The 15,866-nt window shown below is 39.7% G+C and overlaps 1 protein-coding gene and 1 long non-coding RNA gene across 8 annotated transcripts; both read left to right on the top strand.

The window, feature by feature from the left end:
* On the top strand, positions 1-5,511 carry LOC140592271 (uncharacterized). Of its 2 annotated transcripts, none has more exons than XR_011992598.1 (3): positions 1-212; positions 2,833-4,223; positions 4,760-5,511. It is a non-coding gene; the product is annotated as an uncharacterized lncRNA (long non-coding RNA). The 2 variants fall into 2 exon arrangements; XR_011992599.1 differs by having other exon boundaries at positions 1-408.
* Positions 5,512-6,462: 951 nt separating this feature from the next.
* rad21l1 (RAD21 cohesin complex component like 1) lies at positions 6,463-15,291 on the top strand. 6 transcript variants are annotated; one of them, XM_072715282.1, is made up of 15 exons: positions 6,463-7,155; positions 7,459-7,514; positions 7,808-8,005; positions 8,162-8,291; positions 8,796-8,895; positions 9,463-9,569; positions 9,759-9,866; positions 10,096-10,203; positions 10,822-10,938; positions 11,180-11,409; positions 12,125-12,212; positions 12,605-12,753; positions 12,865-12,954; positions 13,072-13,161; positions 14,917-15,291. In XM_072715282.1, the coding sequence occupies exons 3-15, from the start codon at positions 7,862-7,864 to the stop codon at positions 15,097-15,099; spliced, it is 1,644 nt and encodes a 547-aa protein (XP_072571383.1). In that variant the 5' UTR covers positions 6,463-7,155; positions 7,459-7,514; positions 7,808-7,861; the 3' UTR covers positions 15,100-15,291. The 6 variants fall into 6 exon arrangements, with proteins under 6 accessions (XP_072571383.1, XP_072571382.1, XP_072571386.1 ...); XM_072715285.1 differs by lacking the exon at positions 6,463-7,155 and adding an exon at positions 14,039-14,093 and having other exon boundaries at positions 7,169-7,514; positions 14,917-15,063; XM_072715281.1 differs by lacking the exon at positions 7,459-7,514.
* Positions 15,292-15,866: the final 575 nt, after the last annotated feature.

Raw genomic sequence — 15,866 nt, 5'->3', positions numbered from 1 at the left:
GGTTTTTGAAGATCTCGGTCTCGTCTCAGACTCGGCCGCATTTGTACTCGGTCTCGTCATGGACTCGGACAAAGAGGACTCGGGATTTTATTTCGAGACCAGCCGAGACCACGGATTGGATAACTTCTTACTTCAAGTGCAACCAATGATGTTAGTGCCGACAGCGGTTACCCGACCCGCCCCCTTCACACACTCACTGGCCAGGTATACAGGTGAGGTCGTGGATATTTGCAAGATGTCAGCAAAATCATTTGTAATAAAATTTGGATACCAATCCCACAAAGAATTCATATCAACGGGGAAAAGAAAACACACCGCAGTGTGTAAATTCTGCAGTATGACAATAACAGAGACGACAGGGACAACGTCAAACTTTTACCGCCACTTAGAAAGGAAGCACAAAGAAAGGTAAAATAGGTTTATGTTGTGCTAGCTAGTGTTATTAGTCTTTCTTTGTGAAATCTCTTTACAATATATCATATCAAAATATACAGTATATATATATGACTCCTTGTTTTGACGCTAGTTTCATTTGGTGTTGCCAGCTATTTCACTAGCACCTAAATTAGGCGCGCAAACTAGCTAAATTGGCTAATATGTAGTTTAGCTAATTCAATGTTAATTTGCGATAGGTTGAAGGTCATTAATCACCTTACAATAAGTCAGTGATAACAGTATGTGGAAAACAATATCATACCATATCCATCATCTTTGTGTAACTATTTTAAAAATATTTCATTTACGCCCTTGCTGTCTACTATGTAGTGTCGATCCACACATTTGTGTGAGAAAAAATTATAGAACATACCATATTAATATATATGTTCCTAAGCCTAGAAAGCCAATTATTTGATTAGCTACATATATAGATTATAAAATGGAATGGAAACAAATCAGAATGTGGATAAAAATAGATTTGACATATATTCCACATTAATTTTTAGTTTAGGACATATCTATAATGTACGGAAGCGTAATGCCTTCACTTGAGAAAAAATAATTCTGCTGAATTAACGAGATACAGTTTTCATGTAAAAAAACGCTCCTTTTTTTAAATTGGTCTTCGTTAGTCGACGTCACACTCGCTATAGCCGCAGTGTATTGTGGGTCGAATCGCCATTTTGGATGTATACAACGCAAGAGTGAGCATTTGCGTTCAGCATTATTTTTTGTAAGATGGGACACTATCTGAAAGGCTGTCACACTAATTCACATGGTAGAAATGGCAAAAAGGTGGACTACAACATGAGATTTTTTCGGTTTCCCACTTGGAAAAGAGGATATGGACACCAGTTAGAGGAGGTAACAAAGAGGCGTTGGGTGGCCTGGGTCGCAGCAATGAGACGGAAGGAGATCACTTTCAACACGATATCTCCCTTCATGCGTGTTTGCTCTCGGTATTTTCACAAAGGCAACTAAGATGTTTTTTTTTGAGTAATATTATTGAATATGCATTTTTTTTGTCTTCTAAAGTTGGTATTTTCACATTGGTTAATCTACACAAGCAAGCTAGCCTCACTACGGAGGGCAGCAGAAATAGATTAATATGCTTGTGTTAAAGTGGTGTTACAGAGTGAATGCTTTTTAAAGATAAGTAAACAGGAAAACTGTAATGACACGTGTATCAGTGCATGTATATGTATATTCGCGTGCATGGATTATAAGCTGCAATGCTGGATAAGGTTGTCACTGTGTGCTGTGCCCTGTAAAACCAATGCTCAACTATGGTTTATGTACAGAAACATTTGCAAGTACGGTTTCTAACGTTTTACATGATGTCTGGAAGGATCTGTATAAACTCGTTGTATACCGAGCCTGTGTCCTGCTTGCCGCTTATATTTTATTTTAAACATTACCAATAAAGTTATGTCCAATGACATTACTGTGGTGTTCTTGACTCTTTTTCCATTCTTAATCACCTAAATGGCTGGTGTGTTTTGGTAATGAAAATTTTGGTAATGAAAATCAGTAACTTATTACTGATAAAGTTCCATAAAACGTTACATTTTTGTAGAGAAAAAAAACACTGAAAATGAAACATTAAGTTAACCAAATGTGTTTACATTCGCGACACACTCAAAATGGCGAATGGGGGCGTGTCAGACGGTGCAGACACAGATACAGTTTTCATTACATGGTCTGATTGTCTCTTGAGTCACCACATGACCAGCCTGAATGCATTTCAGATGCATCATCTTGTATCCGTGAAGCATGCCATACTGGTCCAACTGACCCTGGAGAAACACTGCAATGTTCTGCAGATCAGAATGAACTTTCCCTCTGAACAACCGCAAAACCTGCGCAAAGTCGACAAACTAATAACAATGCCATCTATGTTACTTAAAGCTGCCAGTATTTCCCAGTGTTTCTAACCCAGACCAAAATAAAACTAGATTAATCTAAGCTGTGATATTGTTGCAGTGAAATTGAGCTCCAAAGTAGGCGAAATTCGAGTTCTAGTGAGTTCGAGAACCGAGGTACCACTGCATATATATATTACATGAAAACAGTATCTCAATTCAGAAAAACATCGTATTTTTTTTTACATGAAAACCGTATCTCGTTAATTCAGAAAAACAGAGTTTTTATTTTACATGAAAACTTTATCTCAGAAATTCCGAGATAATTATGTCATTAATTCAGAAAAACAGCAGAATTATTTTTTCTCAAGTGAACGCATTACGCTTCCGTAATAGTGTAATATGTAAGATTTTCTAATACAGTCTCGGTACCTTTGCTTCTCTTTAACTTGCAACATTAATTTTAAATACTTTTTTTATATAAATAAAATTAATTTCATCAGATATCTGTGTTATCCTTCCTCAATTTTAGGTTCTTGGAGTACAAGGCTGGCCAAAAGAAAGATGACACACAGCCAACTATAGCTTCCTTTACCCAGAAAGGGCAGGTCTACAGCGAACATTCTCAGAGACAACAAGCCATCAGTGAAGCTATTGTCCAAGATTTAGTAATTGGGTGTTGTCTGCCTCTGTCAATTGTGGAAAATTTACATTTTAAACACTTTCTTGAGATTTTAGACAGTAAGTACACACCAATCTCCAGAAGAACAATTTCTGAGAAACAGATCCCAGCATTAGTGAGGAAGGTCAAGGAGAAAGTTTTAGAGAAGCTGGCGACACAGACATATGTCTCACTAACGACTGATATCTGGTCTGATCGCAGACTACGCTCTTTCCTTGGAGTGACTGCCCATATGTGCTGCAAATCAAAGGCTGCCTATGCACTTGAATCCTACTTGCTGGACTGCAGGCATTTTACAGGTAGACATACTGGTGAGAAAATTGCTTCTGCCTTTGAGGAGATCACAGAGGAATATGGAATCCGTCACAAGATAAACTATATCATTACAGACAATGCTTCAAATATGAAATGTGCTTTTAAAGTTCACATGCCACAACAGCAGTCTGATGACAGTGCGAGTGAGGAAGAGAGTCTAGATGATGAGAACTTGTGGGAGGACATGAATTCAGTGGAAGACAAAGAATTAACTTGGTCATCAGGTGAACGTCTTTCCTGCTTTGCTCATTCTCTACAGTTAGTTGTAAATGATGGCTTGAAGGAGGTTAAGGTCATCTCACGCGCCATTGCCAAAACATCACGGTTTACAACTCTGTTACATAGCAGTTCACAATTAAGAGACAAGTTTGAGGCTGCATTTGGCACTACTAAGACTATTCCAGCAGCAAGCAACACCCGCTGGAACAGCACTTTCAAACAAGTACAGGCACTCACAGCTCTGGATCACAGAGCCCTAAATGAAATGTGCAGCAAGGACTATGAGAATGTAGTCTTTAGTGCTCGTGAGTGGAACCAGCTAAAAGAACTGACTTCAATTCTTGCACCATTCTCAGAGGCAACAGACCTTACAGAAGCAGAGAAATCAGTTACCATAAGCATGGTGGTTCCGACTGTCCTGGACTTAAATACACACCTCCTTAAGATGGAGGGGACCCAAATGCAGTGCCGACCATTAGTCAAGGCCCTCCATCAGTCCCTGGTGAAAAGATTTTCTGGAATCTTCACAAAAACAAACATGACCAAAGATAGTGGAAAAGAGGAACCGTTTAACCACAATGTGTACTTTTTGGCTACCATTCTGGATCCACAGTTTGGATTAAGTTGGGTAGATCTGGATGTTACCAGTGGGGGAAATGCAGCATCTGTGAAGAAGTTCAGAGATGATCTGAAGAAGACACTGATAGGTATCTTTAAATTCTTTTAAAAGATCATTTGTGAACTACCAATCTTCTTTTTTTAAAAAAAAAATAGTGTATGTTAATAACAGGGTAAATGTTTAATTCATAGGATTTTTTATATCACCTGTTTATTTTGCCACAAATATGTTATGCTCTTGGTATAATGTACCTGCGACTGTTTTAATATTTAACTTGCAAATGTACGTATTATAGACAAACAGTTGTTTTACAATAACACCTCAGCCCTAAATAACATAATAGATCATAGAACATCATCTTATTAAAGCTTCCATGTACATAACCTATATTTCTTCCTACAGGGTTTCCGCGCGGTAGTAAAAGGTAGTAAATTCAACTGCATAAACCCTGTCCTAAAACTGTACTGGACCAAATATTCAGTAACATCAGTGTTCATTATTCTTCCAATTTGCCTTATAAAGGTCCTAAAATAATAAATAACAAAAATAAAGTAATTTTCTGGCACATTCAAGCAATCTATCCATTTCATTCTAACTCAGTTTCTGCATTTGTGTATTTTTCAGACACTTTGATCTCAGAGGTGGAGAACATGATGGAGAGTGAGGGAAATGCAACTAATTCAGGGTCTATTGTGAATCCTCATGGTGATTCACCACCAGTTAAATGGCCTCGTCTTCTGTCTCGCTACAAGGCCTACAAGATGTGCAGCTCAGATCATGATACAAGTATTATGACAGAGATCAACAAATACTTTGATGCCGTCCATGACTGGGATGCTGGCGATGCACTTGACTTCTGGGCCAAAAACCATGTTAGATTTCCACAGCTTCACAATTTGGCAATGAAGGTGCTGTCAGTCCCTGCCTCCTCAGCACCAGTGGAGAGGGTTTTTAGTAGAGGGGGCATTATAATGAGACCCCATCGCGCACGTTTAGGTCCAAGAATGTTACAATCCCTCATGTTTCTGAAATGCAACCACACTCTACTGTGATTTTTCATTTATGTGGTGTTTCAGGCCATGTTGTGTGGTGTTTAGCAGTTACCCCCTCATCTTTGGGGTCAGTTTGGTCTTAAAGAGTGTTCTGCCACAGTGGTTTGTTGAGGATTAATAAATGATGTTATAATTTTAGGTAACTGCTTCCAGTGAAGCAATTTTGTAATTTTATGAATGAAACTCCTGCATTTGTTGCTTTAAAAACAAAATTGTATGGTCTTTAGAAGTTTTTTTCACTTTCACATTCTTTGTTCTGTTTTCTGATTATTGAAATGTAAGAGAATAGTCGAGAGAAGTAATGTATAAACATATTTAATGTTGCATAGTGTATGTTGTTTGCTTCGTTCAGCTCTTTTTGAGGGGTGCTTAGGCTTTGCATGTTCCACTTATTTGTCATGTGGTGTAAAACATGCATTGGTCCGGTCTCGACTCGGTCTCGCCCAGCCCTGGTCTCGGTCTCGACTCGGTCTCGCCCAGCCCTGGTCTCGGTCTCGACTCGGTCTCGGCCAGCCCTGGTCTCGGTCTCGACTCGGTCTCGGCCCTTCAGAGTCTTGGTCTTGTCTCGGTCTCGACACCCTCTGGTCTTGGTCAGGTCTTGGTCTCGGATAAGGTGGTCTTGACTACAACACTACTGTCCAGTAGGTTTTCTATCATACCCGGCTTCTGATGAGCCTCACCTGTTCTCAGGTAAATACCAGGAATAGCTGTGGCTCATCAGAAGCCAAGTGGGACAGAAAGCCTACTGGATAGTAGCTCTCCAGGACCGGAGTTGGAGACCCCTGCTCTACATTCAGCCCTGCAATGAGGTCCTCCAACTTACAAGGAAAGTTTGGGGATTGGTGGTAGGATTGGCGCTCCAACCATCGTCCAAATAATAGTCTAACCAGATAGTCCAAATGAAATTGCCGATGCTGAAACAGCACAATCCTACATGACCTGACTCATCTGAGTCATAGACTCTTCTCCAAACTGAGGTCTGGCTGAAGATATCGGGACTGCAACCAACCAGTTTATAAATAGTTTCTAACCCTCTGAAAATTGGTCAACCTCATAAATGCACAGTACACTTATCAAATCACAGTATATTGTCAGACTAATACTTTTCACAGTACAATTTACTCAGCTATACTACCTTTTCAGCCTACCTTTTAAGGCAAATAATCTTTGGTCCCGTTTAAAACAGGTGTTGTGCCGAATTCTGCACCACTGCCGTAAAATGCACCCCCTGTCGGGAGCGCGCACCGCTCTTTACTTCGATTTGTAGGGGGGAAAGACGTAGTTCCTTCAATGCAAACGTGCAACAGAAATATTAAATTGCGTTTGCATATTTAGTAGACGTTTATCACTGTTTCACTTCACGAAGGCTTCATTTAACCCATATAAAACTGATAAACTGTGACATGTAGCTAGACGACGAGCCCTTAAGGAGAACATAGGTCATTTATTTGTCTCGTCAATAGTTTTCTAGACTATAGTTTCTGATTTAAGAACACGCACCGCAGTGCTCCGTAGTAGGTTAGGAGGAATTTGTCTTGTCCTTCATGCTTACATTTCCTCACCTCGATGCTTTCTGTCTCACTGATAGGACAAGCGATTATGCGATTCAGAATAGCTCCGTTAACGCATTCAAAAGTCAATGAGCTGTTATACGCTGCAAACGCTTGTTGCTGACCACCGCGGCAAAGTCAAGTCCGCCCGCCTGCCAGACACTCGTCGGCGCGAGTGTACGCAAGGGCATAACTTCGGATTTGGCATTTGAAGTCTTCACTCATTTAAGGGGGTCCATGGAGTTGTATTGGCTAGTTTAGATTATTGGTGGGTTACACCCATGAGTGTACGGCAGATATGAGAAATAACAGTCTGCTCGAGACGCAGCACAGCTCTGTCAGCGGGACATGGTGTCTCGAGGATGAGCGGGCGATTCCTAGCTGCTCTCGCGCCTTCACTTTTTTTCTCCTCAGAGGGGTACGTGAGTGTGCTTCTAATATATATGTATATAATTATTGAGCAGTTATACATAAATATATAGATAAAGGTGTCAAAAGCGCTGAATGCTGTATTAGTACATGATTTCGACTAGCTAATTATACAGGCTTGGGAGCGAAAGCATAAATTGATGAATTCACGTATAACGATAATCAGGTCATCTCGGAGACTGGTAAAGTTATCGTTTTAAACCAGCGACCTGGCAGCTAGAAAACTACACTTCTGATTGCTGCTTATCAGGAGATTATCTGTCAGGCTGTCAGTGACTAATCCCTATTACAGAAAACACGAACAAAAAGGCTGAGACGGAATAGTGACAAATGAGAAAGCAGTAGCAAGTAAGGTTAACTACTTACAATAAGACACGCCTCCTTGACTTGATAGTAAAGATCGAACCGAAATGTGGTTAAACATGTTACTGGTTAAATTAATACCTGCCTTTTTCTTAACCCACAAATTCATCATTTCTGAACAAATGTAACGTTACTGGCAGCATGTTGAATAATGATTAAGGGAAAAGTTCGTTTCTATTCTGAGATCCTTTTCGGTTGGTACCTGGATTGTGGTGCCATCTGCCGTTGCTGTATGTTGCAGCCGCTGCTCAATCTTCTCCGTCTCTTCCTGCTTGCAGGAGTGGAGAAGTAGAGCAGGTTAGGCAGAGGCCTCTTCCAGAAGTACTTGGGAAATGTTTTACACGCAGCTTTTCACTTTGAAACGTGGGCCTCTGGCCAGGATTTGGCTGGCAGCACACTGGGAGAAGAAGATCACGAAAATGCACGTCTTTGAGTGCAACCTGGAGGCGACCGTCAAAGACATCATTTCCCCTGAGGTTGCTGTTGGCAATAAATAACCAATTAACTAGAGAAAAGATATGTTATAACACCATAACATTCTTTATTTCTTTATTTGTGTAATTGGTAATAACAGTTGGGTATTAGCTATAATTTCTTTAATCTTTTTGTGATATTTTGCATTATTTTGACAGGTTATAATTGGCCTCAGGATATCTAGTCACCTACTTCTGGGTGTGGTACGGATATACTTTCGGAAGGCAAAGTACCTCCTATCTGACTGCACAGATGCTGTCGTGAAAATCAAAGTGGCCTTTCGTCCAGGTTTTATATCTTATCTGGTGGAAGTGAACTTAATAAATGCATTACTTGTAGCAAAATATAAAACTTTTTGATATAACAATGTGGTTAAAAATGTCTAATTACATTTGGTTGTTAGATGTTTTCTCTGGGATTGTTCAAATCATGTTTCAAACGGCTATATATTTCAATTAAGCAGTTTTGGTTAATTACTGTGTTTAAAGATATGGCCTTTTCCTTTATGTGAGGTGTACATGAAAACATCTCTTCCAAACTGGAAATGGCACATGTAGGTTGGAAAGTACTTTCAAAACCTATGGAGTCCATGTATTATAAAGGCGCAGCTACTGTGCTTGAAATATATTTCTTTTCTGAGCTTACATTTTGGAGGGGGGTATTTTTTTTATTTGTGTACTTTATATTGACACATTGAAATATAATCAAAGCTGAAGAGCTCGCAGCCATTAGAAACCCCTCAGAATCATTGAATGTCATTTTACATGGATGATGTTTCCATCCACATCACAGGGCAGACAGATTTACCCAGTGAGAGTCTGGAAGCTTCATTTAAAGCCATAACCTTGCCAGAGGATTTCACCGATTTTGAGTTACAGCTGCCCAATATCAGGTGCTCACTCTTCACATATTCTGCATACTTCACACACCTTATGATCTTGTTTAATACATTCCATACATTTCACCTTAATACTTTAAGACACTCCTGTGGGAATCAGCTAAATTATTAGTTATTGTTCAGTTGCTCTGTAGATCTGTCCATCTTCCAAGCTTTTATCCAGTACAGGGTTCTCTGGGGAGTTTGGAGTCATAGTCCAAGAGGCATCGGGCATGAGGATGCATAGAATGCCTATCTATTAAAAGGCACATTCATTCACACAAACTATGGGTGAATTCAGAAACATCAGTTCACCTACCTGGATCCATTTGGGATGGAAGAAAGCCAGTATATCCAGAGTAAAGCTGGCCAACACTGAGAATGTTTCTATCTAAAATGGCTTGATTTTTAATTTTAAGTTTCAACCAGTATCTATGTCACGTGGTCTCCTGGGCCTTTCTGGTACATATTATTTCAGCTGTAACTGGATTCTAAGCTTGAATAACATGGAGGGATCGCTTGTGGTGTTTGCTTTTGTCCTCTTAGAAAGCGAGAGCAGCTTATTTGTCCCACTTCTATCAGTGATATAGACTTTGCAGATCATTTCACACTCAACCAGTGCAAGACAGAGGACATTACCCTGAAAGAGGACTATGGAAGTAGCTTCCATGTACTGCAGTCTGATTTTGGTAAGAAACAGGATTGTTAAGTAAGAGCTATTTAATTTGGTATGCTTTTTACTTTTAGTTTTAATAATAGTGTTTTCCCATGATTTCAAATGTTTGAATTAGATGATATTGATGGATCTTTTATTGCTTGACCCACCTATTCTTTCTCACTTAGAATCTGTGTTTGTTTTGTACTTAACTGCTGGGCAGGGGATGAGGTTAATTTTCATGAAGGCAGCATACTTGATGGAAGTTTCCACAGCTTGGCTCCCAGATGCGATGGCTTTGGGGATGAGGACACTGACTTCACCCTTCTGGGTAGCTGTCATTCTAATGAGAAATGTTTTCTGTACATTTATCGTCTGTATGTGAAGGAAAGCTTCCCTACAGTCCTAAATTCCTAATTACCTAAGCGATCACTCTTTAGTGGTAGTGGTCTCTTGTGTTTTTTTTTTAATTTGGGGGTCCCTAGTTTAAGGAAGGTTGAAAACTGTGATTTTGTTTTAGAAAGATCCTGACCTGTTTTGGGTTGTTGTTATTCCTGTAGATTTGATGGAGAATTCAAATGAGGATGACATGCCCATGGACGTTTTCCCAGTTGGCTTGAACAATGAAGTTCCAGCAGCTCCACCTCCGACTGCTGAGCCGAAAGAAGGTTAAATTTATACACAGACAAAAAAAAAATGTATATATTTTTGCGAGGGAATTTCAAGCGAGTTGTACAGATAAGGTGCATTGTTAAAGGATACAGCTGAATGGGAGATGTGACAGCATCCCGGAAGCTGTTTTTCCTTTTACATTCTTCTCAACTCCTGGCCTTTGCTGCCCTGTGCGCTTCTTGCATAACACACACACACTGTCCTGCACTCACTGCACAAAGCCTGCTTTAAAAAGCTCCTAAGATTCTCCTTTTAGCCTTGGGTGGCCTCTGCTGAAGGTAAAACTCGCACACGTTACCTTTTATTAGTTGGCAGGTACAAGAACCCAGCTGGCTCTGGAATAAGTGAGCCAGAGGAAAACAGGAAAAGACATCCAATGTCTGTGGACTATTCTTTATTTAGAATAGAGCCCATTTAAACCTGTGAAATGTAAAACAAGACATTTATGCTAAAGACTTTATTATGGGACTGTGTCTTTTAGCACAATGGTTTTAATGCTGAAACATACAGTCTAATGCAATTTACAATAAAGCAATTAAGAAAGAGAAATATTCATGTCACTCTAGCTTCAATTCCACTGTGTCTTACGGAAACGGTTGTTTGTGAAATGTTAGCAGCAGAGCACCAGGAGACAGGATCTGAGGCTGCCGAAGAACATGCTGCTGTCAGTGAGACCATTCTGCTGGAGAACGAGGAGGAGGCGTTTGCACTTGAGCCAGTGTCGGTCCTCTGTGAGTGTGTCTCCGCAGGCAGAAAAGTCAGGATATCATCCCAGGTTTCCTGCTCACTCCCTTTATTATTAATGAAAGCTATTATTCGGTCAAAAAAAAAGGCTAAGTATAGCAGCGAGTCCATCTGTGGTGGCTTGTGGTTAAACTGACATACAGCCTAGCACCTGTCTTTGAGCTGGCTGGCTTGTGCCCCTGGCTTTAGCGATCGCACCATTTAATATCTGGCCTGCTCTGCCTATAGCCTCAACAGAGAGGAAAACGGGGAAAGCCAAAAGACGGCTGCTGGTGGATTCTGTGAAGGAGCTCTCCAACGAGGCGATTCGCAGCCAGATCGGAGACTGTTCCGACCTCCTGCTGCCATTGAGCATAGCTCCACCCACACGTCAGCTCATGGAGTGGAAGATGACTGGAGGGGTGCACAGACTGTTCCGCCATCTCTGTGTGCCTGTTATACACCCACAGCTCCAACAGGTAACAGTCAGCTGCCATCAAGATGTTTACTTAAGACGATAACCCGGAAATGAATTACTTTATCTATTCACACCTGTGACCAGAACCTTTCTCCAATCAACAGAAAATAAATACTCCTTTATACATTTGCAAAGGATTTTGTTCACCTGTTTACCCTAAATAAATACATGCTCTATGTGTTATGCACATTTTTACACACAGTAGCCACTTTATTAGGTACCTCTTATGCACCCAAACAACCAATTCTTCCAAATAGCAAATCATATGGCTGCAATGAATACATACGCCACACAGGACAATTGATATGATTACCCATCTGATGTGATGGTTTTAGCATCTCAGAAATAGCTACCCTTCTGGGATTTTCATGTACTGCAGTGTTTACAGTTTAAATAAAACTGTGCGGTAAACAAAAAAACATCCAGTCAGCAGCAGGTAAGTGGGTGAATAAATCTTGTTAATGAGAGCGGTCAGAGGATAATGGTCAGCTAACAGGAAGACCACAGGTGCAAAAACAACAGCTCAGTAAAACAGTGGTGCACAAAAAGGCATCTTGAGTGCATCTGCCAGCCCTTGAAGTGGTTCTGTACTGTTTAGGCATGCCTAATAAAGTGTCCACCGAGTGTACATATTAAATGAGTTATTTTTGTTTAATAAAAAGTAGTCTGTAGTGGTGCAGTGTGTCTTGGTAGAGCAGCCTTGCCTGTTTTGACAGCTATTTCCCAGAAATATGATGTCAACAAAATGGTGGAAAAACCAGAGAGACAGGGAGCAAGACTGGGAGGAGATGAGGGACCAGTCAGGTGAGGCATATTTATTGTTTTTTTTCTTACGATCCATTCAATGATAATACTATAAAATAGACAGCGTACCATAAAACTGCATTCCTATGCATTTGCATTAAAATGCATTGTGTACTATATAAATTAACTGATTTATATCTGTGGTGTCCAACCTTTTTTTTGCACTGAGAGCGACTTTTCCAAAAAAAATAACCAGGGAAGCTGCTGAGTCACTATGGTATATTTTGCCAACCGGGGAGGAGTCCCCTTTGATAGTTAGGTTAATTTTTGGCCAATCTGGGGGGTTGGAAGTCATGATGGACTGGAAATGTGTCGCCGATCAACCTGTCTTACTGACTTGAATGATTACTTGATTCATAATCCCCCTTTCCTCATCCTTGTGTTTTCCTCAGGAGTTAATGAAAGCATGCTGGCTGCTGAAAACACCGGCCTCCTATCAGGGATTTTGGATCTGGACTCCACCAAACACAGCCTTGGTTATCTGCCTCTGATCGCCTCTGAAGAGCACAACTCATCTCCATCACACTGCAACAGCATGGATGTAATTGGAAAAAATAACATCATCACTGTATTTTTCTATTTGTCTTTCAACTCGCATATCCACACATTACTTTCTCTTGTCTTTTTACTTGATTTTGTCTTTCTGTCACAGGAAGAAAGTAGGACAGTATTCACATTCCCAGAAATGCTACCTGAGGACTCCCTACTACTTCCAAATATGCCAGACTCAATTCATACCCAGGTACTGTGCCACATTCCTGTCTGCATCACTCAAGGATTCAACTACTGACACACACAAGAGCTGCGTGAATGTTTCTTTACACATAAGCCCTGAATGTTTTTGTTTTCCTTTGTTTAGGATTGGCCAGAGCAGTCCACAGTGAACAGTCAAGATTTTGAGGAGAAGTTGATGAACCACAGGACACATCGTCTACTACACTTCCTCAGAGTAAGGGTGTGAAACATTATAATCTAGCACTCGTGTAGTTCTTCGGCACATTCCTTTGGTTAGATGAGGGAGCCTTTTAGGGTTTTGGAATCCAGTTGTTTGACCTTCTCAGAAAAGTGAATGATTAGTGATGACTCTAGAAAGGGGTCCCTGCCGTATTTAAAGGATGGAAGTACATATTCACTTTAGCAGTAGTTATAATATAGACTGTATAATATACAGTATATAGACTATATAATATATAATATATATAATGTAGACTGTGTAGACATGAAGTAAATTAGTCAGAAGTATCCTTTGTTCTGCAGGATATGCCATGAGACTTTGTTAGAAAAACTGATCTCTACATAAAACAATCATGATTTACTTTTAACAATACTAGTCTATTGTAGTTTGAAGCAGTCTGTATATCTGCCAGTTTTACTAAACTACATATTCTGCTGTGAGTTCAGGAACTTTGGAGGAAAAACACAAATAATGAAGTTAATTACCGAGAATTACTAGCTACAGAGAAAAAAGTTCACACTACTCCATTAACTTGTTTTAAAATAGAGGGTTCAGATCTGCATTTAAATTTAGATATTTGATTTAAGTATTACAATTGTGGCAAGCTGATAAGTCACACCTGTCACAATCCTTGCCTTCTTGACACTAAATAAGCTAAGTAAAGCTTGCAGTTCTAAAAGGCATGGTGCATCAGCAGGATTTATGTTGCTTCTGGAGGTACTTCTCAACAAAAGTGCAAGCAGTACACAGTTGACTTTTGGTCAAGAAATTATTATATTTAAGAAGAATGGTCTATTGTAGTTAAACTATTTTCAAAAATAGATCCCATGCCATCTGTTTTCTCTGACAATTTTCTTCTTGTTTCAAGAAGAACTTCAGTGAGATGCAGCCCTGTTATATGCTTAATAGCTGCAAGGCATCTCAAGGTACCTTTGTACCAATACATACCAATATATATTCTGTTGTTATCAGCCAGTGTTTAAATAAAAAGGAAGAAGGACAACTGGTTCTTAGCCTTTCAGAAAATAACCCAGAAATCTTGTGGGATAGAGATGTAAACAGAAATTGTGAGTTGGAAATTTAAAGGTAAGGGGTAAGTTAGATTAGACAGTAGAAAGGCCAATATAATGTCTGTCCAACTGCTTCCTCCCAATGACTCTATGCCTTAAAGATAAGATATAGCTTTATTATTCCCCAAGGGGGCGTTTTTCTTGCTCAGCAGCATGACAAAAATAACTACCAGCAAAATAGTTCCCTCCAGAGAAATAATACATGAATTTAAAAAGTGTATAGAATATTGCAGGTGGTAGAAGTGAGGCATAACAAATATGGTTTTTCAGTTGGCTGCTTGATAGATTTGAACATTATGTATTTCATATGACTTTGCCACAGTACTGACATTACATGTGCACCTACTGTTACTTAACCTTATATCTAATGTATGCTAGTTCATTTACCAAGCTAATGCACTTAATGTAATTAGCATAAATAAAACTTCCAGCTTTATAAACGAGCAGAAATAGTAAGATGCTGTGTCGGTTATGCAAATAGTCTGTTGCACTTATATATGGGGGGAAAACTGGGAAAACATGCATTAAAACTGTTAACAATTACATTGCAAATAAAGTTTGTGGATCATTTGCACGAGTAACATAAATCTCACTGATACGCTATTCAGATCCAAGTCAGATCAGTCCAGTCATGTCCTCCTGGGTCTCGTGTGCAAAGGTGTCCTTTTGTCGTCGTCAGCAGAATCAGCAGAGTAGTGGCAGTACTGTGTTCGGCCTGCATGAGCTGTGCAAGGGGTATAACCGCACAATGGCTGCCACCACCTTCTTCTGCCTGCTGGTGCTGAAGAAGCGGGGAATGCTGGAGCTGCACCAGGATACCCCCTATGCTGATGTCGTTGGCACACTCAGGCCTGCAGAGTAGAAGGCCAGACGCATCGTTCTGATTGCACTTAAACTGTACTTCCACTCTGTGTATGTGTTCTTTTTTGTCACAGTATGCACTGTTGTATTGTTCTAAGAACTTTTTTAAACACATATGACTTCAGGTTTTTTTAATCACCAAAGGCTAGAAAGTTCCTCTACAGATGTTTTATTAAAATAAAATGAATCCTGAGATTTGACTGAAATTGCACTTCTTCTGCAAAAATATCATGTTGATAGTTACTGTTGAGCACGTAGAGATAATTCTTATATATGCTCTTATGCAGTGTCAGGGCATGGTTGACTCCTGGTGACATAGTTTACCTCCAGCCCTGTAATTTTCAGGCTTTGGACTTCCAATCATCATGTTAATTGTTGTGATAACTGAGTCCATCCACCTTAGTGATGGTTGTTATCTTCCTCTTCATGGTCATTTCCCACATGTGATGTGCCAGTCTGAAACTGAACTGAGAATTTAATACAATATTGACATTTTCTATACTCTGGACAAAAGAGTACAGCTTATTAAACAAAAAAATCACATTATTCCCATATTATTGCAAGTATACAACAAAACCAAAACAAAAGAAAACATTTTTACACTGAGAGCAAAACTGGAACCATAGTACTTTGTCAGGAACTTTTTCTTACAAATTTGAATATGTTACAAATTGATCTATAATTTGTATTCTGTCAGCACTAATGAGAATTAAGTACTTATTCTGTCAGCTATACAGTAATGATGACAAAGATGCAAGATCTGGATTG

This window comes from Paramormyrops kingsleyae, chromosome 8 (assembly GCF_048594095.1).
Source record: "Paramormyrops kingsleyae isolate MSU_618 chromosome 8, PKINGS_0.4, whole genome shotgun sequence".
Lineage (NCBI taxonomy): Eukaryota > Metazoa > Chordata > Actinopteri > Osteoglossiformes > Mormyridae > Paramormyrops > Paramormyrops kingsleyae.
Note: the sequence above shows the minus strand (reverse complement) of the source record. Positions and strands in the feature narration are given on the sequence as shown.